General features: G+C 53.2%; 6 protein-coding genes across 6 annotated transcripts; 2 read left to right on the top strand and 4 right to left on the bottom strand.

Annotated features, from left to right (window-relative positions):
• Positions 1-4,496: 4,496 nt before the first annotated feature.
• SEPMUDRAFT_148671 (uncharacterized protein) lies at positions 4,497-5,909 on the bottom strand. The gene has a single exon (XM_016905070.1). The coding sequence runs from the start codon at positions 5,873-5,875 to the stop codon at positions 4,532-4,534; it is 1,344 nt and encodes a 447-aa protein (XP_016761454.1). The 5' UTR covers positions 5,876-5,909; the 3' UTR covers positions 4,497-4,531.
• Positions 5,910-6,509: 600 nt separating this feature from the next.
• On the top strand, positions 6,510-9,756 carry SEPMUDRAFT_148670 (CAF1-domain-containing protein). Its single transcript, XM_016905069.1, has 2 exons — positions 6,510-8,321; positions 8,389-9,756. Exon 1 carries the CDS (start codon positions 6,535-6,537, stop codon positions 8,224-8,226), a length of 1,692 nt encoding a protein of 563 aa, XP_016761452.1. The 5' UTR covers positions 6,510-6,534; the 3' UTR covers positions 8,227-8,321; positions 8,389-9,756.
• Positions 8,567-9,718, bottom strand: SEPMUDRAFT_43031 (putative isomerase YbhE; the record flags this gene model as incomplete). Its single annotated transcript, XM_016908884.1, has 1 exon — positions 8,567-9,718. One exon carries the CDS (start codon positions 9,716-9,718, stop codon positions 8,567-8,569), a length of 1,152 nt encoding a protein of 383 aa, XP_016761453.1.
• Positions 9,757-10,566: 810 nt separating the features above from the next.
• SEPMUDRAFT_43321 (ATP-dependent metallopeptidase Hfl) lies at positions 10,567-12,771 on the bottom strand (the record flags this gene model as incomplete). Its single annotated transcript, XM_016908892.1, has 1 exon — positions 10,567-12,771. One exon carries the CDS (start codon positions 12,769-12,771, stop codon positions 10,567-10,569), a length of 2,205 nt encoding a protein of 734 aa, XP_016761451.1.
• A 931-nt stretch (positions 12,772-13,702) lies between these two features.
• SEPMUDRAFT_148668 (uncharacterized protein) lies at positions 13,703-20,761 on the top strand. The gene is made up of 5 exons (XM_016905068.1): positions 13,703-13,854; positions 13,997-14,287; positions 14,348-14,494; positions 14,619-18,472; positions 18,676-20,761. Exons 2-5 carry the CDS (start codon positions 14,116-14,118, stop codon positions 20,614-20,616), a joined length of 6,114 nt encoding a protein of 2,037 aa, XP_016761450.1. The 5' UTR covers positions 13,703-13,854; positions 13,997-14,115; the 3' UTR covers positions 20,617-20,761.
• A 775-nt stretch (positions 20,762-21,536) lies between these two features.
• SEPMUDRAFT_155663 (uncharacterized protein) lies at positions 21,537-23,554 on the bottom strand (the record flags this gene model as incomplete). The annotated part of the gene is made up of 3 exons (XM_016907629.1): positions 21,537-22,832; positions 22,949-23,256; positions 23,434-23,554. The coding sequence occupies 3 exons, from the start codon at positions 23,552-23,554 to the stop codon at positions 21,537-21,539; spliced, it is 1,725 nt and encodes a 574-aa protein (XP_016761449.1).
• Between the last annotated feature and the right edge of the window lie 1,078 nt (positions 23,555-24,632).

Here is a 24,632-nt window from a genome sequence, read left to right as displayed (position 1 = left end):
AGGCTATGTGGTCTGTCTGTTTACTGTAGAAGCTAGACTAGGCTAGACTAGGTATGTACCTAGGTAGGTTTTTTCCTTAGTGGTGGTGGTGGTGGCGGATTTTTCTCCTCGCCCACGATGGTGGAATTGCATATCTGAACCGAAACGAACCCACGCACGCTGCACGCATATGCAAGCCTAGGTAGGTATAAAGTTTCCTTTTGTGCGTGTGTGAGCACATTATACATATATACGCATACATAAAAAGGATGATGACAGTCGTGGAGACTTGCCGGGTCAGCCGTAGGTTCGGCCGGAGGTCTGTCTTGACCCTGAAGACCTGCCGATGTTGTTGTTGTTGTTGTTGTTGGCTGTTGCTGTTGCTGTTGTTGTTGCTGGTGTTGTTGCTGGTGTTGTTGTTGTTGTTGTTGCAGCCAGAGTTAAGCTGCCTGTGCCTGTGCCTGTGCCTGTGCCTGTGACAGTGAGACTGCCCGACTACAAGCAGGATTAATAATAATCGTAATCATCAAGAAAGTAGAGGCGTAAAAAACACGACCTAATTCTCAAAGGGGGGGGGATGTTTATTTTTTGGTTTTTGTCTCTTGCGACATGTGGAAATCTAGAACCAGTGAATTGACACACAACCCACATGGCCCTCTCACACAGTGAAAGTAAGAGTACCCACGCCTTAGCCGGCGTGGAGGTGGCGCTAAGAAGCACAGCGGCGTTTTCCCCCTACCTCCTAGTATCGAAAAGGATACTTGGTATCAACCGTATCGTACATTGATCCGAAAAGCCGGTTGACTTAAGTCGGGACCGTCGGGCGGGCTCTTGTTTTAAAACATTAAGAGAGACTGTGCGAGAAAAAAAAAGTCGTGCCGTCCCGGGGCATGTGGCGCTAGAAGGGTCGGTTCCTCTTTTTGGTGTGTGTTGTGTTGGTGATGACTGGGGTTTGATCGGTCTTCTGGGCTCTGCTCTGCTTACATGCATTTGTTTTTTTTTGTGCTAGGGATTGATTCACGGGTACTGTGGGTAGTCTTTCTTTGGACAATCCAACCCAGTACCGTACCATTTTTTCCCTCTAATTGACCGCTTTTCACAGGCTCGATTGCTGGCGCCCCGTATATTCCTCAGATCCCTTTCCTTATACAGTCTGTGCACAAACTCTACGGTTTGGAGGGGCCAAGAAACCCACCCTCCCAGGGCTCTCCCACCCCTCGAGCTCCAAAAAGAAAGTATATCTCAACGTCGCCTGCATGCAGGTTCTTACAGGGTCTACATAGACGTGCAAAACGTCGGGGGGATGCTGACCTGGTTCGTACCCGAAGCCCCTTTTGGGGGCCGAAGAATCGATGTGCCGTAGCGCCATTTGTGATGAGAGAGAGGGAGAGAGATAGAGAGAGATAGAGAGAGAGACCACAAACGGCGAAGTGAAGCCCAATGCTAGGCGTGCACAGACCGGATGAGGGAATAAATGTATAGGTACCTAACAACCCTCTCGGGGTGCTCTATCCTAGCCATGTTGATGAGTCCATGACAGCAGCGAGGGCGCCCGGTTCCAAAAGATGCTACAGCCTACAGGCTCTACCTCTTACTACTGCAACCTCTCAACAATCAGACACACCTGCAGTCAGCTGGTTGTTGCCACGCAGGCCCATCCCGCCACTGAAACTCTGGAAAAGCACTGATACCATATGTACAAGCTACACATTTGTTATGTCCAGGCACAAAGCAAGAATTCAGTTCCTGCCTGACCTGTACCTGGTACCTAGGTAGGTGTTTCGTCGCGCTCCCAAAAAAAAGGGCGATGGTTCACTGTGGCCACGATTGCAAGGAAAACCAGACCAAAACTTCGGAGCAATGTCCGAAATGACGCAGTTTATGTCACCTGAACCAGTTAAACCTCCTGCACTTCTCTCCCGTCCGGCGAAAGGTTGCAGACAGACAGATTTCGCAATTTCTTCCACCTCCCTCGGCATCTTCACGGTAGCCTCCCGTTTCGCACTAGCAACTCCCCCGACGGCAGCGCAATACATGTAGTGTATAGTTAGCTTGGTGGTAAATAAACGATACAGCTATACACAACTACCTAGGCTCTTTTTTGCGTTTTTCCTTGTCCCAGTTCCAGTCATTCACTTCCAAGGCCCCCCGCAGGCAGCGCAGCATGGGCTTGACTATTGACCTCCCCGTTACACTACCTGATCCCCAACGTTGCCAAAGCGCGCGCGCGTGGCGTAACAGACAGCATTGACGATAGCGAAATCCTGTCACCTGTAAGGCCTGGTCGTATATACTTTGACAAATACATGTGCAGTCCTGGAGCGATCTCCGGGGGGAGAACTCTCTCTCTCACACAACCCAGACACTCTCTCAGCAAGTTTGCAGTAGTAGCCGCGAGCGACTGATTCACATGTCAGAAAGAGAAAGTATAAGAGGTAGAGAGAGAGAGAGGGTCAAGAAAAGTACGCCACAGCGTGTAGCCTGCACGTGGTGTTTTGTTAGCACCGGAGGAAAAGCTCCCCATTCGGTCATCACTTGCGCGGCTTTGCCTCATATGCGGTGTGCTCTCTGACACAGGGCCCGTTCTGGAAGTTCGAGGGAGTGGGGGGGAGAGGGACTCGGGAAGTGAGAAGTGAAGAAAGCTGATGATGATGACTACCTCAGGTACCCACATACCTGTACTAATTGTTGGGAGCCACCCCGGTATCGGCTCCGCACAACATGAAGAGAAGAAGCGGAGCGGAAGGATGCTGGTGCTGGTGCTGGTGCTGGTGCTGGTGCTGGTGCTGGTGCTGGTGTGAAGAAGACCTACTACACCCGACCGACATGACAGACAGTTTCGGAGATCGGCCCCAGCCACCGCTAACTTAGGTTCTGCTGCTACAGCCTACATATAGGTACCTTCTACGCTTTTACCTCCTTTATCCAATTGATGGATACCTGACTAAGGTCGTTGATGATCGATGTCACTGGACAGGTCAGCCCCCAACTTCATGTGGGTACCTGTATGTGGGTAGACTGGAGAAGAGGCATCTCCACCATGCAAGAGACTATACGGCTCTTGCTGCAGAACGCTATCCTTGGTACGGTGCGAATGAAGCGAGAGGACCTGACATGGGTCTCCTACTGGACCTGGCGAATGGCCATGTCATTTTTGTTTTCGGCTTTCTGTTTTCATAATTTTGATGTGTTTTTTTTTTATGAAAACCACACGCTGCATCATGCATGTGAATGATGTGATGAACAGTGGTCGATCACCGGCTTTCCCTCCCCCCCAATCACAGGCGATGTCATTGTCATTCAAGAAAGATTCTGCCCGGGCACCTGGTTTTTCTGGAAGGCTTGTGGGCCTGCCGAAATGCTTGCTGCACGCACGGCTTGCCGTCGCAAGCACACTTAGGGCTTCGATTTCGAGTCCGGTAATCGGCATGCAGGCCATCCACCATGTCCATACCTGTCGTTTTTTACTTTTCTCTGCCTGGCTAATCTGCGGACTAACCTACTGTGTGCTGTGTGGAGTGTGGACGAGGGTTGTCTCTTTTTGTTTTGGTTGTGGGGCACCATCATCACCATCATCACCATCATCATCACCATCATCATCCTACATTCTTCGCACACACCTCGTTGAGCTCCTTGCACCTTTTCCAAGGTATCCTGGGACGTTTTCCAGGTGCAGCAGCAGCAGCGCCAGCAGCATCAGCAAATCAACGCCTTCGGGGCGAACGGAAGCAGTCTTCACGTTCCGAAGAAGTGCGAAGAAACGGTTTCGTTTTGGGGGGGTGGGCAAGGAGTGGTGAGCTGCTGCTGCTGCCGCTGCTGCTGCGGCATTGGGGGTACACCATGAGGATAATGTCTGACCATCGGATTGTAAGCGAGTGATCGGAGTTGAAGCCCTACTCCGAAAAAAAACATCTCAAGCCCCCCCATTCCTCCCAGGCAGAACGTCGAAGGGGGCTCGACACGGGGCGTGCGGTACAGGTACCTTTCGTTGTATGTTCTAGATTCCTCGTCGGAGGATGCTCCACCGCCGAAGAAGCCTGATGAAGATCTTCTGTGTTCGAATTGGGAATAGTGAGAATGGTGCAGACCGTTTTTTATTGCAGCCTCCAGAAAAGAATCGTTATGATTTATTGTACAACCAAAAAAGTGTCTTGCTATAATTCACAGGTACATACCCACGGTACAGGTACCTACGGTACCTTATCTACCTCTTTGGGGAACTACATGACCTGTGTCGATGGCAAGGTGGCGTCACTTGACAACGTGCGCACTGCCTACTCTACCTAACTTAGTCTCTACCTAGCCACAAATGTTAATATCCACTTCGGTCCCAAGAGGAAGAACGTGGCACACTTGACAAAGTGGCACACTGGCAAAGTAGCACACTGGCAAAGTGGCACATTGGCAACGTGGCACACTGGCAACGTGGTACACTGACAAAGAGGGCGACATAGGAGGAGGAGGTACTGCAGCAGATACCACCAGGAAGGGAGGAATATGTGCGGAACAACAAAATGCACGGAGTTAAGGCGTTCACATATGGTGATACTGACTAGATGTAGGACACTTTGGTGCCCATGCCTACGGTCTGCTTCACCTTTGTCCAACTGTCTTCGAGGCCCCGTTTTAGCTTCATTCGCAGATCTCTTCGGGCGATAATCAGGAGGACAGCGGTCAAGAACATTAGTAAACGGAAGAGGGCCATGTTGTTGCCGGTCATACCACGACTAGCGTCGAGTAACATCTGCTGAAGATTGGAGAAGACGGAAGTTGCACGAGCATACAAACTGGGAGGCGGAGCGCGAGCCTTCTTTTGAGGCTTGCTTGGTGGCTTCGATGTGGACTGCGCTGAAGGTCGCTGGCTGCTTGCTGTAGCATGTCCAGCCTTGTGCCCATTCGTCGGTCTCGCCGAGGACGATGCTGATGGCGCGTTTGCGCCACGCGCCCTTTCGAGCTCTGCAGCTTTCTTGCGCTCCTCGTCCTGGCGTTCTTGTTCTTTGCGCTGGGCTTCTTCAGCTGCGCGTTGCTCCTCCAGCTCGCGCTCCCGCAGCTCTTCCAGCTCTCGCTCTCGTTGTGCCGTGCCGTCTTTCTCTTCCTTGAACGACGCCAGCGCGTGGAGGAATGCTTCTCGGCGCTCCTCGTCCAGCATATCGTTCATCTCTATGAATTGCTGCGCGTAGTCCCACTCATCATTTGCAGGGAGCGCGTGCAATGTATACAACTCGAGAATCTTCAACCGCGTGGTCAATTCCTTGGGCGAAGATGTGCCATTCGACATGGGCGTCGCGATTCCTTCGTTCAGATATGCTAATTGCGCCGCGTCGGCTGAGGCGGAGAGATATGCCTCGAGTCGTTGCTGGTTCAGTCTCTGATGCTGCATATGCCCAAGAAGTAGCGTGGCCAAGTTCACGACTACATCTGGATCTACGTCTCCTTCATTCCCGCCGTAGCCCAGTCGGACGATCTCATCCCACACCGAGCCCTCCCTTGCTTTGGCAGCCAGTTGCCTCCACTTGGCAGATCCAAACAAATTTTTTCCCTGTTCGGCGCCCAGGTCGATGATGGCGTGAAGTAAGCTCAGATAGAAGACCCAGACCTTCGTCCGGGTACCCTTGGAGCTTTGTGCAACGGGCGCAGCTCCGCCAGTATATTCTCCGCCTTCTGTGGTCGCATCGTCATGGGCAGGAACATCGCTCGACTGTGGTGCAGTGATGATGGGCTCCAGCGTCTCGAGAGCTTCCTTGAAGCGCTTCGTGAGGTACAGCTGGGTCGCCTGCTTGTACGTTCGGACAATCAGCGAGTTGGTGGAGCGCGACCGGGACAGACTCGACATGGAGCTCGAGAGATATTGTGAATCTAAGGCATCCTGATATGTGATGGTCCCCGTGGATGCCATGACGGCTGGTACGGTAGACAGGGGCGGAGTGAACGATGGCGCATGTGAGAGTAGGAGGTAGTGCGAGTGAGGATGGACAGCAGTGCACTCTAGTAGTCTACCTAGTTCTAGTGGAGAGCCTCGGACTGGCCTGGCATCGCGTGGCATCGCAGTCACGTTGTTTCGCGCGTCGGCCGCGTTCTAATGTACATAGCTGTTCCCAGCACCACCAACGTCGCCGGCGCCATCGTCGTTTGACGGTGGATGAACAACTCATCCTCTGCCAGCATCACGACCGCCATCACCCCTTTTCCCGACGGCGAGCTCAGAGGCTGCATACAGTACTCTCCCCTATATTCACTGCCCATCACTTCACATGTGGCTCCCCTAACGAGTCTGGCGCTTCTACACGTCGAGCGCGTACTCACTTCGGACTCGCACCAATTGCGCGTCGTGGGCAAGTTTGCTGCTTCCATCTTTCTCTGCTTCACTTGAACGCGCATCGCGACTTGTTTACCGGACAACAGCACCTGCCGCTCAGAGTCACACCGGCTTTACCCGTCTTGTTTCCCGCTTCTTGCTAAAGCTGCTTCATCCTCTTCTTCCACTTGCTACATGGACAAGATGCACTGCAACTGACATTGGACATTACTACATACACCCCAAGCTTAACCGCCAAGATGGACATTGACAAAGTGTCCTTCTACCCTCAGTTGCTGAATATCCTCACCGATATCAGCAAGTCACATTTCGTTGCCATCGACCTCGAGTTGTCTGGCGTGCCGACAAAGGCTTCTTGGGGTGAGGGCAAGCCAACGCTACAGCAGCGATATGCAGAAATCAAGGACGCCGCAGAGCGCTACCAAATCCTGCAAATCGGCTTGACGTGCGTCGAACAAGACACTCGTGACAACAAGTATGTTCTGCGACCGTACAATTTCGACCTCTCGCCGATCATCAACGAGAGAGGCCTTGATGTGGAACGCATCTTCTCCTTTCAGTCCGGGGCAGCCGAGTTTCTGCTATCCGTTGGCTTCAACATGAACAGACCATTCACCGACGGCGTGCCATACTTGTCGCGCGCAGAAGCCAAGAGCGCCCGCGAGAAGTATGCCAAACGACAGGACAAGAGTGCCGTGGCCGACATCCAGATCAAGCCAACAGAATTCGAAGCACTGGCTTTCCTTGACCGAGTGCGCAGCGAGATCAACACTTGGCGTGCGTCGAAAAGGCTGGATGCACCAGAGTATCTCGTGATTTCGCAAACGAGCAACCATTCTACGCAGGAGAGTGACTTCGCAGAGGAACTTTCTCGCTTCGAGAAGAGATTGGTACATCAACTCGTACGAGCAGAGTATCCGGAACTCGTGACTATAAGCAAGCGCGGTGCCATCCAGATCGTGCGCTATAACAAAGAGCGCGAGAACAGACTGGCCGCCGAGCGCGAACGTCGCATGGAGGAGCAAATCAACCGACAAAAGGGTTTTCGCTGGATCATAGAGGCATTGCACGGTGGCAATGTCTCGCAGATCGATCTGAGAGAGTGTGCGAAAGATCCCGTGACAGGCGAGCCGATCTACGCAGACCTGGACGACTACAAGAGACAGTTCAACTACACCCAGGCAATCATGCGCGGCAATCCCAGAATCCTGGTAGGACACAACTGTTTCCTCGACCTGGTCTACATCTATCGCACCTTTATAGGTGCCCTCCCTGACACGGTGGAGGAGTTCCAGCAGAAGCTGCACAAGCTTTTCCCGGTAATCGTTGATACCAAGTACATGAGCACCCATAATTGTGGTGATATCAGCCCAGCATCTTCGCTTGAACAGATCGCGGAGCAGTTGAGTGACCTTGAGACTCCCCCGTTGGAGACAGACCCAGATCACGACAAGTATGAGAACACAGAAGCGTTTCACGAGGCAGGTTACGATGCCTACCTCACAGCTCAGGTGGCAGTGAGGCTGTCTGCGAAACTGGAACGTGAAGGCGCATACATCGAAGTCCACAACGATGTCACAGACTCCACCAATGGACAAAGCAATGGACTCAACGCCCAAGCACAAGGCTTCACTCCCTCAATTCCTGGGGCGAAATGGAAGCGATGTGGCGACGATACCCTCGGTCCTGTGTCGAAGGATAACCTATTCTACCAGGATCCCAGCAAACTCCAGTTTGGCAAGTCGACTCGCCCGCTCCAGGAGCATGTCACCATCCCGAATGGCATGCCCAAGTTTGGAAGTGATTTCTGGCGCGTTTATGGGAACAAGCTGCGTGTCTTCGGTACACAGGAGGGTGTGTGTCTCATGGACAGCAGTGATGCGAAGTCTACATTGGACAGCTCCGACGATGCTGGAGGTGTCGACCTCTAGGAATCGCCGGCACTGGAGCCTCCATCTGTGCTTCGATCACTATCAATACAGCCGTGGCTGACTGGCAGAGTCTGGAGCGGTAGTAAAGACAGTTGGTAAGCAATTTCATCTATGCAATGGACATTGTCGTCCCTGCTTGAGCACCGCTAACCTTTTACAAAGGAGAAGAATTCACAGCGATGAGGCCGAGGCAGAAGGAGTGCTGTTCTTGCGACGAGCGTTCAGGCACCATTTGAGTGCGAGTGTTGAAAGAGCTAGCAGGGCTCATTCGTAGGTGTGAGCTATCCTAAAGCATGTTCACCTCACTCCATAGCCTAGGTACCTACCCGTACCAAGCTGGCTATAGCCATACTGGCGTAGCGGCGCCAACCACCTTGCCATCTTTCGCCTTTCCCAAATTGACCTTGGACACTTCCTGTATCACTTTCCCATCAAAGGAGAGGATAGAAACCCAGCCCTCCTCGCTATCACACAGCGCAAGGTATTCCTTGTCGCCGTGTTCTACCTTCCAAGGCGCGGGCTCGATGGCATTCGCAATGCCACCACTCGTTGGCGTTTCCCAGATATCAACGGCCTCTTCACTCTCGAGCGTTCCATCCTCGGCGAGCTTATAAGCCGCCACGTAGCCCTTGGTACCCTTTTCCAATCCACGGTTCGATGCGTACAGGTAACGCGGCTTCGCAGCATCCGGTCCCGTGGAGTATCGAACTTCATCAGCCCAGTAATTCTTGCAATCCTTCCCAGCCGGGAGGATGGAGCATCCTTGAATATGCTTCAACGTGACTCCGTCATCGGCAATGGAGAAGACATCCACCATGCTACTGTGTTCCTGCAACGAATACAGAATCTTGCCACTCGGATGCGGCCACGTATGTCTCGGACCATCGTGACTGCGCGGCGCAATATGTTTAGTCCCAAACTCCAAAGGAGGATCATCCACGCCTTCAGTCTCGTGCGTGATTTTGTACGTCCAAATACAATTCCTACCAATATCCGCCACAAAGAGCGATTTCCCATCCGGAGAAATGTCTACGCTGTGCGCTCCATGTCGTAATCCCCCAAAATCTCCATGTGCCACTTCTCCTCGTGCGGCGGATTGATTCGCTCCTTGATCTGTCACGAAATCCAGTTCTTGCACGAGATTTCCCAGAGAGCCGCTATCGGATTTATTTTTGCGAAAGACTTCACCGGAAGGGCCGGAGACGGAAAATACGTGGGTGGAATTGTTGCAGACGTAACCAGAAGTGGATTTGACGGTTTTGGTGTTGAGATGGCGGATTTCGTGGCCTCCTGATAGGATTTGGTAGCTGGCGATGGAGGGTTGCGCGGTCCAGGCTGTGCAGTATAAATTGGTTTTGTCCTGCGAGAGGGAGAGCCAGGAGTGGCCGCCGATTGCGGGGTGTTCTTTGGTGAGGTGGAGGGTGGAAGTGGAGGGATCGAAGGTGAAGAGGTAGAGGCTGGGTTGATTGAAGGAGCCGACGAGGAAGTCCATTGTTTTTTCTTCTTTTCGATTTTTCTTTTCTCTTTCTCTTTTTTTCCTTTTGAGGGAAGGGTGGGAGGTGGTGGTGGTGGTGGTGGTTTGGAAAGGTTTTCAAGTTGTACTTTCTTTTTTCTTTCTATACGGTAAGAATAGGATGGTTCGTGGTGAGAGATGGAGTAGGGTTCTTCCTTTGCTTTATATAAGGTATGTATACAAGCAAAATACGAGTTCGTCGGAAGAAGAACAGGGTGTCATCATTGCTATTTGATCCGAAGGTGGAGCAAGTACGTGGTAATGCCAGGACTCGGTCCGAAACCTAGAATACAGGATGAAAAGAAATTCCCGAGATTATTTGGCACACGGAACGACCTCCTAGCCTTCCGAAGCGTAGGAGGAATGGACCAACATCAGTCTTGATAAGAAAAAATGCCTTCGATGCTACTGATTCATTCTCAACTCAGGAGGGCTTTGGCCCATGACAACACAGAGCTAGATGGCACAGTGACACGACTCTTTTTTTCAAGTGTGGAAAAATCCAGTACTTGCAGCCGAAAAAATATAGCGAAGTGGATCGAAATAAGGTGATTGGACAAAGTGAAGTATGCCAATGATCGATCCTACATATCTATACAAATGCTCGCTCGCTTGCACACCCCTAACCGCTATGCAACTCCGTAATGAGAGCTTCATCTGCTCGCAGCGGAGGGTAGACTTGCTATGTGCACCACATTGCGTGGTAGTACGTGCAGGACCCGTGGTCAGCGGCATGCCCTGTAAGCAGCATGGGTAGCTGCTCACGAAGGCTCTATGGCGATTCTATCGCCTTCTCATCTTCTACTTTTCTTGCTTCGCTCACTGTTTCAAGGTCTCCCAGCAGCGCCACCTCCGACGGCAGGCGGTGCGCCCAATCCAGTCTCGCCTTCCGGCGCAGGAGAATGTATTGGTCCAAGTCCCATATCAGGCGTGGTCCCTTTGCTGTCTGGCACTTTGATTGGTGCGTTGAAAGGCACCTTGATCTTCCCTGTGAGCTTCTCGCCGCGCACTACCTTTTCAATTTCCTCCTTGTCCAGTGTCTCGTACTCAACCAATGCTTTCGCCAATCGCTCCAGTCCGTCTCGGTTCTCAGTCAATAGTTTGAGCGCACGCTGACGCCCCTCTTCGACTAATCTCCGAACCTCGCTCTCGACACGTTGTCTCGTCTCGCTGGAGAGCTGCTCGTAGTCCTCCGCCAGATCCACATTCCCGACAAGATCACTCATGCCCGCTCTCATCACCATGTGCTTGGCCACGTTGGTGGCACCGCTTATGTCGCTCGAAGCACCAGTTGTGACATTCTCAGGACCATATATGAGTTCTTCTGCAACTTTGCCGCCCATGGCCACATCAATGCGGGCGAGCAGATCCTTCTTCGACTCGCTCACCTTGTCCAACTCCGGCAGCATGTAAGTTATTCCTAGAGCATTACCTCGAGGCATGATCGTAGCTTTGTATAGAGGCGTGGCGGAATGAGTAAGCATGCAGACTAGAGCATGACCACCTTCGTGGTAGGCAGTCATCAGCTTATCCTTGTCCTGGATCACGGCAGAACGACGTTCGGCTCCCATGAGAATCTTGTCTTTTGCCCAGACCAGATCCGCAATGTCCACTTTGGTTTTCTTGAGCTTGGAGGCACGGACAGCCGCTTGATTGACCACATTCTCGAGCTCAGCGCCAGAGAAACCAGGACAGCCTCGCGCAACTTCAGCAGGATCTACGGATGCATCGAACTTGATGTTCTTCATGTGGTGCTTGAGAATGGCAATGCGGCCACGCACATCTGGCAGTGGTACAACAACGTTACGGTCGAAGCGTCCAGGACGAGTCAGAGCTTTATCAAGAGATTGGGGGAAGTTGGTCGCGCCAATAATGATAACACCGGACGACTGATCGAACCCATCGAGCTCAGTAAGAAGCTGATTAAGGGTTTGCTTGGCGTAGGCGGCATCACGCTCATTGCGCTTGCCACCTATTGCGTCCAGCTCGTCGATAAAGATGATGGCCGGGCTCTTCGCGCGTGCTGCAGTGAAGAGGTCGCGAACGCGCTTCGCACCCACTCCCACAAATACTTCATCGAACTCGGACCCAGACATGTAAAAGAACGGAACCTGAGCCTCTCCCGCCACTGCTCGAGCAAGGAGAGTCTTTCCAGTGCCAGGAGGTCCCACGAGCAGGACACCCTTGGGAAGCTTGCCGCCCAGTGTACCGAACGATTCAGGATCCTTGAGAAATTCCACCAGTTCTTGTAGCTCTTCTTTTGCCTCCTCACACCCGTGGACATCTTCAAACCGGGTCTTCTGCAATTCTGGCTTGGCTTCGGTATCTCTGCCTCCAGCGACTTTCTTGAGCATGCCAGAGCCTTCCACAATGAGAGTGATGGCCACCAAAATGCAGTAGGCGCCCAGGCCCCACGAGAGGATGAATTTGATCCATCTGAAGATATGACTCCATGCACTCTCATCTACCACGACGTAGAGCGGGTCTGCTTTGGCGCCGGAGCCTCGCCCGGAGATGGACACATTGCCTCCCCTAAGTTTTGCGGCAACCGCCTGTCCAACGGCCTGCATGTTCGCACCGCTATTTTGACCATTTTGTGCTTGACCAGCCATGACCCCTCCAGTGCTGCCCTGACCAACAGATGCTGCTCCGAGTGCTTGGAGTGCCTTGTTGTACATGGTCTCGGTTGCCGCATTCGCCGCATACCGCCCGCTGTTATATCTCTCGACCAGAATTTCTGGCATGTTCGCGCGTAGCAGTGCCTGGTAGAAAGCGTTCTGTGAAGCGGCCGACTGGGGTTGATTGTTCGCCATTTGCTCCATATGCGCCAGATGGTTCGTGTTTGTCTGTGAGCCCCAACTGGTGCCAAAGAGCGTCCGTTGCTGGCTAAAGCCAACGAGATTAGGAGTGGCAGGACCGCGGCGGGTCGCGAAGCCAGACAGTGCTGTCGCAGCCTGCGATCGATGTGCGTGGAAAGGCGATGAGGTCGCTTGTGCTGCCTGCCTGGAAGACAGGTACCTCCGTCCCAGCATCGCAACCGCGGCGGGCCTCTCAGCGTGCCCAAAGGGCGCCTTGAGCGCGTTCGCTAGCAAAGACATCTTCCCAGCAGAAAGGGCCGTGTGTTGCAACGGAAACGCCATGTCGCGATATAAGGCGGGTGGCCGCCTCGTCCAAGTGGAGAGACCAAGCAGTTGCGGGGCGGGTAGTGAAGTGGGTAGAGATGCGTGGGAGGATAGGAAACGGGCGAGACGAGGCACCGAACGAGGTGCGAAAGGCACGCGAAGTAGCGATGAAGTGATGAAGAGTGGCGAGGCGAACCAACAGAGAGGCAGTGGCAGAGGCAGAGGCAGAGAGCGCGGTGGACGGGAAGTGGACGTGGAAGAGGAAGAGTGGGAACAGGCTTCGGGCGCTAGAACAGAATGAGAGCTAGCGTGGGTCGTGGCGGAATCGACTCGTCGTGTTTCTCTTCCATGGATTTCATGTCCTGCTTGACGGGTTATTCATTAATGCAGGTGCGGATTGACTGAATATTCATTAAGAGCAGATGTGGTGTGACTCAATACCTACCTACCTACTATCCATGGAGTGTAGATGTGGTTAACTGATTATTCATTCAGGGCTTATTTGATCCCAGTCCTCACGCCCAGGCACTCGTGTTGCGCTGCCTAGGCACCTACAGTAGGTGCCTATGTATTCCAGGAGCCTTCATATATCTCGCACCTGCTACCTAACTCTCTTCCCTGACAATGTTGTAGGTACATGTAGTCACCCACTGACCATCTCAAGACAACTTGCAAACAGTGCCGGCTCTTGCCGTTCGTGTACAACGTGGCTGGGGCCTGTGTGTCGACCGAATAGACTTTGCGGCAACTCCCACCTTTCTTCCGCACTGCGCACATCCTTAGGTACCTAGGAAAGCGCGTCAACTTCACTTCCACGCCCTCTTCCCTGCGCTGTACAGAACTGCAGAACCTCCTCTTCCCTCTCTGTCTCTCTGCCGACCACCACGACTTCAGCTTCTTTCTTCCCATTCATGCGCGAGCCCGAGTTCTGTGATCTTTTCAATCGCCGTCTGTTTCATTCAGAGCATCTTGCCTCCGCGCATTCTTCAGAAGGTACGACGATATTCACCACAAACTCCCATCGGCTTCTCCGCATTCACCATCCTGCGCGCGACGACGACCACCACACCACCAGAATGGTACCACGACTGCCGACATCGCCTATCTGAAACTGACCTCCACGTGTTACACGCAGAATACACGACACGCCTCGACTTTTCGCAAACACTTTCTCATCGGATAGGTCGCGCCTTTCTTGAGCTGTAGCGCACGAGCGCGCATTCTGCTTAGCTGAGCATCGAGACGCCCATCGAGATGTCTTTTGGGGGGTTTGGCAACGCCGGGTCCACCTTCGGCAGCGGAGGTGGCTTCGGAAGCACAACCACTGGCGGTGGCTTTGGGTCGACTGGGACGACAACATCGGGCGGCGGTCTTTTTGGCTCAGGGAACAACACAGCTACTGCCGGGGGTTTTGGCAGTGGCGGAGGTGGGTTTGCAACTAATACATCGCCTGCCTCGACATTGGGTGCTAAGCCAACGACTACAGGCTTCGGCAGTACACCCAACAACGCTGGCGGCAGCCTCTTCGGCGGCGGAGCGAGCACGACTGGCGGCTTCGGAAGCACCGCTGGTGGTTTCGGAGCCGGGAACACTACAAGCAGCGGGTTCGGTGCGAACAACGCGTCTGCTGGAGGTAAGCACCTTTCCGTCCAACGCGGCTCACATGGACGCGCCACTACTGGGCGAGGTCTACAACGAAAATTGCGGCATGCTGCCTTCGGGCGATGATAGAGCGACGTTGATTAATCATGGCGCAGGTCTTTTCGGCAGTAAGCCAGCGGCGACAACAGGTGGTTTTGGCTCAACCAACACTGGCTCGATCTTTGGCGGTGGTGCCAACAACACCACCACAGGCTTCGGCTCGAACAACACATCAACGCCAGCTTTTGGCGGTGGTGCGACAGCAGGTACCAGCTTCGGCGGATCGAACACGAATACCACGGCGGGTGGATTTGGGAGTGGTTTCGGTGCGAACACTACCGCACAAACCAATAATGGCACTGGTGGCACACCCTTCCAAGCGTTCCAGGAGAAAGACGGGGCAACCAGTCAGACGTCACATTACCAGTCGCTTACATTCCAGCAACCATATCAAAACAAGAGCTTTGAAGAGTTGAGAGTGGAAGACTATCTCCAAGGAAGAAGATACGGCACCAGCAACGGCCAAGCTGGAAGCTTTGGCACAAGCACTGGATTTGGTGGTAGCTTGTTTGGAGGGAACAACAACACTACACAGGCCAGTGGTAGCTCGCTGTTCGGCGGGGCCAACACGACGACTGCGAACACTTCTACAGGGTTCGGCGGATTTGGTAGCAACAACAATACTGCACAGCCTGCTACCACTGGATTTGGAGCCACCAACACTGGCGGAGGCCTGTTTGGGACTCAGCAAAACAAGCCTGCTGGCGGACTGTTTGGTTCAACACCCGCCGCAACCACTGGCGGGTTTGGCAGCACGAACACCAACACTGGGGGAGGCTTGTTTGGAACCAACAACACCTCTACGACTAGTGGTTTCGGCGCCAATAACACGGCGAACACTGGCGGCGGTCTCTTCGGCTCGCAGACTAACAATACTGCAGCTAAACCAGCTTTTGGCGGATTTGGCCAAACAGGAACTACGACTGGGTTTGGTGCAAATACGAACACCAACACTGGCGGTGGACTTTTTGGCACTAGCACGAATACCAATACAAGTACCGGCGGTGGCTTGTTCGGCTCCAACAACAATAACAACAACAACACACAACAGCAGAGTAGCAACCTGTTCGGTGGCAGCACCAATACAGGAGGTGGCTTGTTTGGGTCCAACAACAACCAGGCGAAACCTGCCACGGGTGGTCTGTTTGGCAGCACTCCTGCAGCGAGCAACACCAGTGGAGGTCTGTTTGGCAATAACAATAATACCCAGCAGCAGTCTGGTGGTCTCTTCGGGTCCCAGCCGTCCAACAACACTGGTGGAGGCCTTTTCGGCAACAACAACCAAAACAAGCCGACAACAGGAGGTCTGTTTGGGAGCGCGCCCGCGAATAATAACACCGGTGGCGGGCTGTTTGGCAACAGCACTAATACGAACACCAATACTGGAGGCGGCCTTTTCGGCTCTACCAACAACAGTAACAACAACGCTGGCAGCGGCTCCTTGTTCGGAAACAACAACAAACCAGGCGGCGGACTGTTTGGAGGATCCACCACGAACAACAACTCAGGCGGCCTCTTTGGCGGTGGTCTCGGCGGCAACAATCAGCAGCAGGCATCTGGTGGCAGCAGCTTATTCGGTTCCACAAATCAACAGAGCAATACCAACGGCAATTCCATGTTTGGTAGCATGAACCAGAGCAGCAACCAGAATCAGCCCAACCAACTTACTGCGAGTCTGACGATTTCGCCGTATGGGAACGATCAGCTATTCAGCTCCCTGGGACACTCGTCTGCTCCCGTCGGACCGCTTGCAACGCCATTGACTGGAGCGCGTCCTACCCCGGCAAAAACTCCAAGCTTGCTCTCAAGCAGCAGGCTAAACTCTCCCATCTATACACCACGAGCAAGCACTGCTGGCCGACCCGGAGGATACGGATTTTCCTACTCAGCCTATGGCACTCCAGGCTCTGCCTACTCTGTGAGCCTCACTCCGCAGGCTAGTAGCTTGTTGAGGCCGACTGGCAGCTTGGGTAGTGCTCTGACCAGCAGACTTGCCAAGAGCATGTCTATGAACAACCTGCGTGGCGACACTCCATCCAGAGACGGTGATAGCTTGCTTCGGCCTACCCCAGGGAGTGCTTCTAGCCGCTACCTAAACTCGGGTAGCATGCGCAAGCTGACTATTGACCGGAGCCTGCGTACGGATCTCTTTTCCCCACCAACCTCCTCCAATCTGCAGCGGATAGAGAACGCTACAGATCAGCATAGCCCTGGACTGGCAAAGAAGGTCAGCTTTGACAAATCTGCTGCTCCGAGCGCTCGTCAGACTGATGCCACACCAAACTCTGGTAATGCACTTGTCCGAACTGAAGCTGAGGACGACGATTCGCCTCGCGTGACTCGGGCACATACCAGGGCCAACGGTGCCCCGGAGATGGAGCAGGTCAATGGTAGCAAGTCGCTCACTGATATTCCCGAAGATGCTGAGCCACAGCGCCCTGCGTCCGCGCCAGCCACCAAGAAGCCCATGGAGAAGGTCGGAAAGCCTGACTACGGTGACTATTGGACCGAACCTAAGGTCAGGGACCTGAAGAACATGTCTCGCACCCAATTGTCCAAGCTGAAGATGTTCACTGTTGGCCGTCATGGTGTTGGCAAGATTGAGTTCAGGAACGATGGCAAAGGTATCGATTTGTCAAACATTGACCTCGACAGGCTTTTCGATCCAAACGATATGGATGTGGCTGATGGGCCCGATGCCAAGGGTCTTGTATGCCTGAAGCCCCGCAAGGCCACAGTGTACCCCAATGCATCAGAGAAGCCTGTCCGAGGCCAGGCTTTGAATGTGCCTAGCAGGATTTACTTGGAGCAGTCTTGGCCACGAAAGGACAACGGCAAAACCATCGTGAAAGACACATCTGGCGCCAGACTCGACAAACACGTGAAGCGCTTGCACAAGATCGTGGGCACCACGTTCGTGGACTATGATGCAAATACTGCTACTTGGATATTTGACGTCCCACATTACACCACCTACGCATTGGACGATGACGACGAGAGCGACATGGAGGATGTACAGGAGGTTTCTAGCGAGCTGAGCGAGCCGCCAACAATGCTCCAGCATGAACAGCCAGATGACACCATGCAGAGCATTGAATCCATGAACAACGGTGAAGTTGACGACACCTTCGAATTCAAGCTCAATCGATCGAAGTCTAGCTTTCGCAGCTCGCACATTCCCGGGGGCTTCGATGGTCATTTGATTCAAAATGCGGGCTTTGAAGAGGACAACTCGCTAGCGAATCAGGATCAGGACATGGATGAGCTCCATCAGATGTCTGGAGGCCTTGGTGAGCGAGATGGAGAAGAAGAAGATCTGTTCGCTGAACAAGGTGGTGCTGTGCAGGCACCTTCACCTGGTGCATATGAGCGCTATGGTTCCAGTATGGCACTGGACAATACGGGCGCAGAGATCGTTGCTGAACTCGCGCAGGCCGACTCTGAAACCGAAGACGAGCCGCCACTTCCCGGCTCTTTCAGTGTTGAAGAACCAAAGATACTGCGATCTATCTTGAAGCCCACAGCACCTGCGTTTCGAACTTTCGCAAGTCCCGCAAAGCTTGCCAACGACACCTGGGAAGAACAACTGCAGCGCACGTTGAGCCCACGGAAGCGTGACCGCCAGGCATTGAAAGGCTTGCAGCAGAGCTTACTTCGAGGCGAGAGTGACGATATTGGAGAAAGTCCTTTCAAGCGCAGCATGCTTGGACAAAGTGCGTATGGACAAAGTGCACTCGGGCAGAGCTATCTTGCTCAGAAGAGCGCCAAGAAGGTCGGCTTCGGTAGTGTGCTGGGCGGCAAGGAGGACCTCAACAAGAGTCAAGCATTCCGGACAAGCATGGACTTGATGAACGCGCTGTGGCAACAGGAGAAGTCAAGCACGAGAGGCGCTGGGACAAAAGGCTTTGAGGTATGATCGCCCGTCTGCACCACCTGCACATTATACACTTCCCGAGCTGCCCAATACACGAATCACAATGATCATCAGCACCAGGCTGAGTCGGAGGATGAAATTTTGACTCTTGGGCGTTCCACATTCGACCACCCCACATCATCTGCACAGCAATCCACACCATCGTATGTTGTATAGTACGTAGCTGAAATTCTGAATAGAACCCTTATCCGAAGACAACTCGCTTTTCTGCTGCCGAGGAATCCGACGAGAAGAACGCGGCGTTCCACCACGACAGTATGAAGCCGCATTTTGCGGCCAACGGCGTCTTCCTGTACGCTGTCCCTGCATCGACCCGCGGCGTCGACAACCCCCTTGAGCCCGCTCTGCGCCCGCTGGGTGGTGAGCACAAAGAAGTCCGATTTGCGAGATTTGCCCCGAATACAGATCTGAACCCAGAGACGCTATCACTGCAAAAGGCGGCTACTATCATCGACATTACTGATGGCTTCCCCGCTGCACATTCCGACTCTGTGCGATTAAACTTTGCTCAGCTTGCCGAGAAATCCTTCGACTCCGAATCAGCTATTTGGCAGCTCTGCAATATTCTGTTTGAACCGGTGAGGACTGGGGCTGAATATCTGACGGGAGGCATGTCAGATGATCAGATCTTGGCCTTCGAGCCAAGGTTGCGCAAAGATGCAGTCAAGCAATTCTGGGTGGGTATCGTACATGCCAGTGGCGATCAAGCCTTAGTCACCAAGTCTGCTGAGGAGAAAGCGTTGCTTTTTCTAGCGCGTGGGGATAAAGATGCGGCTGCAAAAGTTCTTGTCGAGGCCAAGAATTTTCGTCTGGCTGCGCTCATCGCTCAGCTACCTGGGTCACAGAATAGTCGCGAGCTCATGGCAAAGCAGATCGATGCTTGGAGGACTCGCAATGACTGGAGCGAGATGTCGGATGCAATCCGCGCTCTGTATTCGATCCTGGCAGGCGAAGTCTGCGTTGTACAGGGCAAGAATGGCGCGAAGGAAGACCGCGTCAGCAGCTTCATCATCTCGGAGCGGTTCGATCTAAACTGGATGCAATGCCTACTACTGCGCTTGTTCTTCGCTGGTCACGACACTATTGAAGAGGTCGTGAAAGTATATGTTGAAGATCTCAGCAATGGTAGGGAGGTGACCTTGCCAACGCCATTCTGGACAGCTCCTGGAACGTCAGAGGAAATGATCGCAGGCCGTGAAGACACTCTCTTCGGACTGTTCCGCCTCTACTCGACCACGCGTGCATATCCTGCCAATCTCGAAGCTCTATTCGATTCTCACACTGTGTCAGGCTCGCCCGTCAATTCGCGTCTGGCGTGGCAGCTAGCCACCATACTGAATGCGAAAGGTTGGACGGACCATATCGATCATGTCACGCTCGACCGGCTCACTCTCGACTTCGCCGCCGAACTTGAGAACACCAACAAATTTGTCACGGCGAGCTGGGTCCTTCTCCATCTGACGGACGCCAAAACGAGAGAACACATGATCAAAGGACTCCTTTTCCGCAACGGCGCCAAGATCCCCGACCCTTATGCTGACAACGAATCCAGTGGAATGAACGTTTTTCACCACCTGAGCCAGGACAACAAAATACCCGAAGAACTGCTCTATGAGGCCAAGGCTCTTCACGCCAAAGGCGGACTACAGCGCCCTGCTCTTGAAGCTCGATATCTGCTCAATGCCGGACTCTTCGACGAAGCTCACAATGTGCTCCTGACAACCATCGGCCCTGCTGCCGTCATCGAAGAAGAGTATGATGAGCTTATTGATATTCTCTCTCAATTCCCCGAAGATGGGAGTGGTGTGCAAGGGTGGCAAAGTGGCGGCGCTGTCTACAATGACTTTGCACTACTCGTTACTATGAACTCGGGACGAAAGTCCAAAGCCCAGGGAAAACAAACTATGCAGCGGCTGAAGGAAGGACTGCAAGCCATGGCTCAGGCTGAGGCAAAGAAGACGTTGGAAGAGCAAGTCGCAATGATCGAGATGGGGCGTATCCTGGACGAAGAAGCGAGCGTACTGGAATTGAAGGATGTTGTTGGCACTGTTGTAGGCACGAGGGGAAAGGTCGAGGGCCTGTTTGAGAAGTATCAGGCAGCCATGAGTGTTGTCGTGTAGAGATGATCACCACGGCACGTATTGACGAAGCCATGAGTCAGTCATGCCTTGCGTATGACTGCAGCAGGCATTGTCGATGAAACTGGCGGCATATTGCAGTATTGTAGTCAACGCAATCACGCATGCCAGCCCCTTTTGGCGTTAATCTCCCATGTTTATCAACATAGTACTGTTGGTACATTCCAGTAGTATTTCCCACTTCCTGTGTATACCTCGGATGAAAGTAAGTGACTACTTAGAAACGTTTTCTTGTCTCGGTTGGGTAATCAGCCTTGTTTCTAGAACATTATTAAAACATGAGCGTGTGAATCCTCGAGGCTCTTTCCAACTATATACAACCTCGACTTACAAGACCCGTCCGTCGATCGATATCCCTCTAACGTAAGAAATTTCAGACTGAAACTTGTATATTCTAGGGTAGGTATAGGTTATTCAGAGTGTCTATAGACTCGAGCTGTACCTCCTAGTGTGAAGATAGCGTTTGTACAAAGCCTTTTCGAATATTTTCCCGTCTTAGTACCCAGCCTTGGATACAATGGCATCGCGCGCGACAAGGTCGACGATACCTACTGACCGCAGCAGCACGATCCCTATCCCCTGTCTCTCTCTCATCGTCCCAAATGGGAGGCCAGTCGTTCTCCACGCGCCATGCCAGACACGGCCGGAGGAGGTCTTGTACTGTCTCCATCTGGTGGAGCTCTCTGTCCTTGCGCCGGACCACCCATGCGTCTCAAATAATACGGATCTTCATCGTCGTCGTAGCCTCGATAGTGACAAAAGCATGTGTACTGCAAAGCATGTAAGAACTACTGACATCCTGATTCAGCTTGACGAGTCTTTTGCAAGACTTCACAGCGCCAACACTTGGTCTTGGCCATGCGATGATGCCAGGTTCCACGCTGCTCCCGGCGATGCACAAGCTATGCGCGACCCTGGGGATCTGTCATGGTGTCGCAGGACACGTCGGTCGAGAATGTCGTGGCGTGTGTGATTCCAGGCATGGGGTGGTCAGGATGCACATCGAAAGTGGCATCATCTGCTTCGTTTGGCGAAGAGCCCAGTACCCGGGTGGTCGGCGAAGGTGGCTCATCAGAATCTGACTGCAGCCGCAGAACTGGGCGAGAGTCACTAACCGTCGACGGCACATGGAGAGCTGCATGGTCTCGTATCGCTATTGGTGAGATTTCGTGAAGTGCGATCTCAGGTGATGTGCCATCAAGAGAGCCATCAAGAGATGACACAGACTGGCCATGGTGAGCGAGCAAGACGGGGGACGATATGGCCTGGGTATTCTTCAGCTTGCTAAGCTGATGCTTGCATAGCTTCGGCGTAGATTGTGCAGGTATCTCATTGCCCTGCTGCACGGTTCCATGTAATGCCAGTGTCCTCAAAGATCTCCCTGAAGAGGAACTCGAATAAAGGTTGGATGGTAAGGGTGCTGATCGCTGGGCTAATCTCGCTTGGGCTCTTGTGGGTGTGACAGGAACATGATTCTCGCTCGCGTATCGTAGGCTTCGCTGGGACTGCGTCAGGGCAACATGGCCTGGTGGAGCAGATGCGAACGGATGAGATGAGAGGTCTGCGAAGCGATGCGTGGAGTGAGCGCTCCTGGGTGGTCTCCAATGCCGCTCGCCGCTCGGTCTGGATCTGTTCCACGCGATCTCACGAAGCAAGTGCTGTTGCTGCCAATCCTGAGGTGCACATATACGAGTGTGCGCGCGCAGCCACTGCATCAGCAAAGGCCAGTTGGATATCGGTCGACGGAGACCATCAGATCGAGCACTCGTTTCGTTCTCGCCAGGCCATCTCGGGAAACCGGGAGGCGTATGCCGACGATGAGGTGGGTCATACAGAGGTTCTGCCCGTCTCGGTATGTCAGGCAGGTCTGCAGAGCTGCTTCTGAGAAAAACCTTGGCCAAGATGTCGTCGGCCGAGAGACGGCGCCGTCGCTGGACCGCTGGCGCCGCGCTCCTCTCCCGGCGGAGCTGAGGCTCGGGAGATGCGAGCCGTCGCTGAAACGTGCGGGTGGAGGGGATGGTCTTCAGCGTCGGTATGCTTTGTTGCTCCGTAATGGTGCAAAGGCGTGTGCCCGCGCTTCGATCTCTTAGGCCCAGTTCCGACGAGAGCGGTCGTGCATCTCGACCAGGATCGGTATCGACGAAAGGCTTGTTTCTGCGTAGCTCAGCATTCGTTGTGAGGGCTCGGGTGCTTCGTACCTGGTATCACAAACATCCACAGTCAGCTTCTTTTTGATTTTATTGGCATGTACCTTTTTTTTTTTCCTTTTTTTTCCTTTTACAGTTCACGACTGCAGTAAGTCAGTTGATCTGACGTGCATGTATGCGCTTCTACGTGCCGGATGATGGCTTGCTCCCGCTAAGGTTCCGGCAGCAGCTGGTGTTGCAGGTGTCGCCCCAAAACAGTCGGTCTGTAATCCTGAATCCATAATTATGCGCGTGCAAGCATAAGCATGCTTCCGCAGTTCGTTGGTCGGTGAACGACTGTCACAAGCGGGAAAGTGACGATGGTGGAATCTTGAAGGAATAATGCTCGGGATCTGAGCGAGGTGAAACGAGTCTCCGATATTCGTCGGTGGAAAGCACGATTCCAGCTTTCCCGGTGACTCTGGAGATTCATTGCCTGGGAAGGTGATTTACATTGGTGGCCCGTTGATAGTGACTGCCATTGCTACTGTATGTCTCCCATCCATGTTTCCATGTTGGGCGGAGCTTTCCTTGGTGTGTGCTAGTATCGACTATCGAGTAAGGTATCGACCATCCACGTCAGCAATGCGCTATCGTTCATTCAACTACATACCTGTACCTACATGTAGGTATGTACCTCCCATACTTAGGTAATGTACCTGAGAGTCAATGTTGTCCCCACGAGCGGCGTATGGAGCCCGCTCATCATTGAGATGTCCAATCTGCATAAGCATAATGCATGAATGCTGCAGATATGTGCCCTTCCATGGCAGTTTATCTGCTCCGTTGGCGAATGATCTGTACGAGCCCGTCACTGAGCAGACTGTAAGTTCCGCTCATCTGCTTGGCTTCACCCTAGGGCAAACTCTTGTGGCGACTCTATAGGCAGGCTATAGCATGTCGCTGGCAGTGGGGCAGCAGGGGTGACGACTCGAATTCTTGCAAGCTTATCCATTATACATGCTGCCATGTGGCACTACTAGTGCAGCATCGGGATCTGTCGTTGGTCGTGTTTCTACTGGTGGGAAAGGAACGAGGAACCTGAAGCCCGTTTCCGCGCAATACTGGGTCGTTCCATCTTGCGCTCGTCAAAGAATGGTTGGCTGGCTGGCTGGTTGGCTGGCTGGTTGGTTGGTTGGTTGGTTACTTGGTTGGCCTTGGAGCCCACGTCCATTCCAGTGTAGAGTCCTCGTAAGTATACATTGCCCTACTGTACCTACAGTATGCATCCAAAACAACAACTGCTGTATACCCGGGTTCACGCCTGGATCTTGATAGTGCAGACTTCTGCAGACAGTTCATAGCTCAACATCCAGTGGGCGCTAATCACGTCCACCGGGTGAGACTCTCGGCACCAGTGCAGTGCAATGCGGTGTGGTAGGTTTCTCAACTCAACAATGTACCTTTAAGGTCTGTACATGTATCCGTGACACCAGAGAGTTTGTGTGTTGTTCACCCATGATGATGCTAATAAATAAGGACTTTTTGTCCGGCTGTCCAGGCGACGCATTGGCGCCTCCGGCCCGCGGGCTCCACCCAGCCAGGGAGCCGAAAGTCAGGGGGCGGGGGGTGCAAGATCCATGTTGGTAAGCAGACACAGAACAGCACATTGTTATTCTTGGCATGTTGCATCGACGCAGCTCGACCAAGCGAGGAAGCGCGGGATGTTCAAAAGCGGTGAAGACAATGCGGAAAAAACAACACTCTTGGGAGTGACAATTCTCGCAAACCTGCAGCATGGTATGCTTCCCTGCCCGCCTGCCTGCCTGCCTGCCTAAGTACATACAAGAATTGCTCAAAAAATGGCCCCAA

This window comes from Sphaerulina musiva, assembly GCF_000320565.1.
Source record: "Sphaerulina musiva SO2202 unplaced genomic scaffold SEPMUscaffold_4, whole genome shotgun sequence".
Taxonomy (NCBI): domain Eukaryota; kingdom Fungi; phylum Ascomycota; class Dothideomycetes; order Mycosphaerellales; family Mycosphaerellaceae; genus Sphaerulina; species Sphaerulina musiva.
The sequence above is the reverse complement of the archived record's forward strand: the minus strand, read 5'-3'. Positions and strand labels throughout refer to the sequence as shown.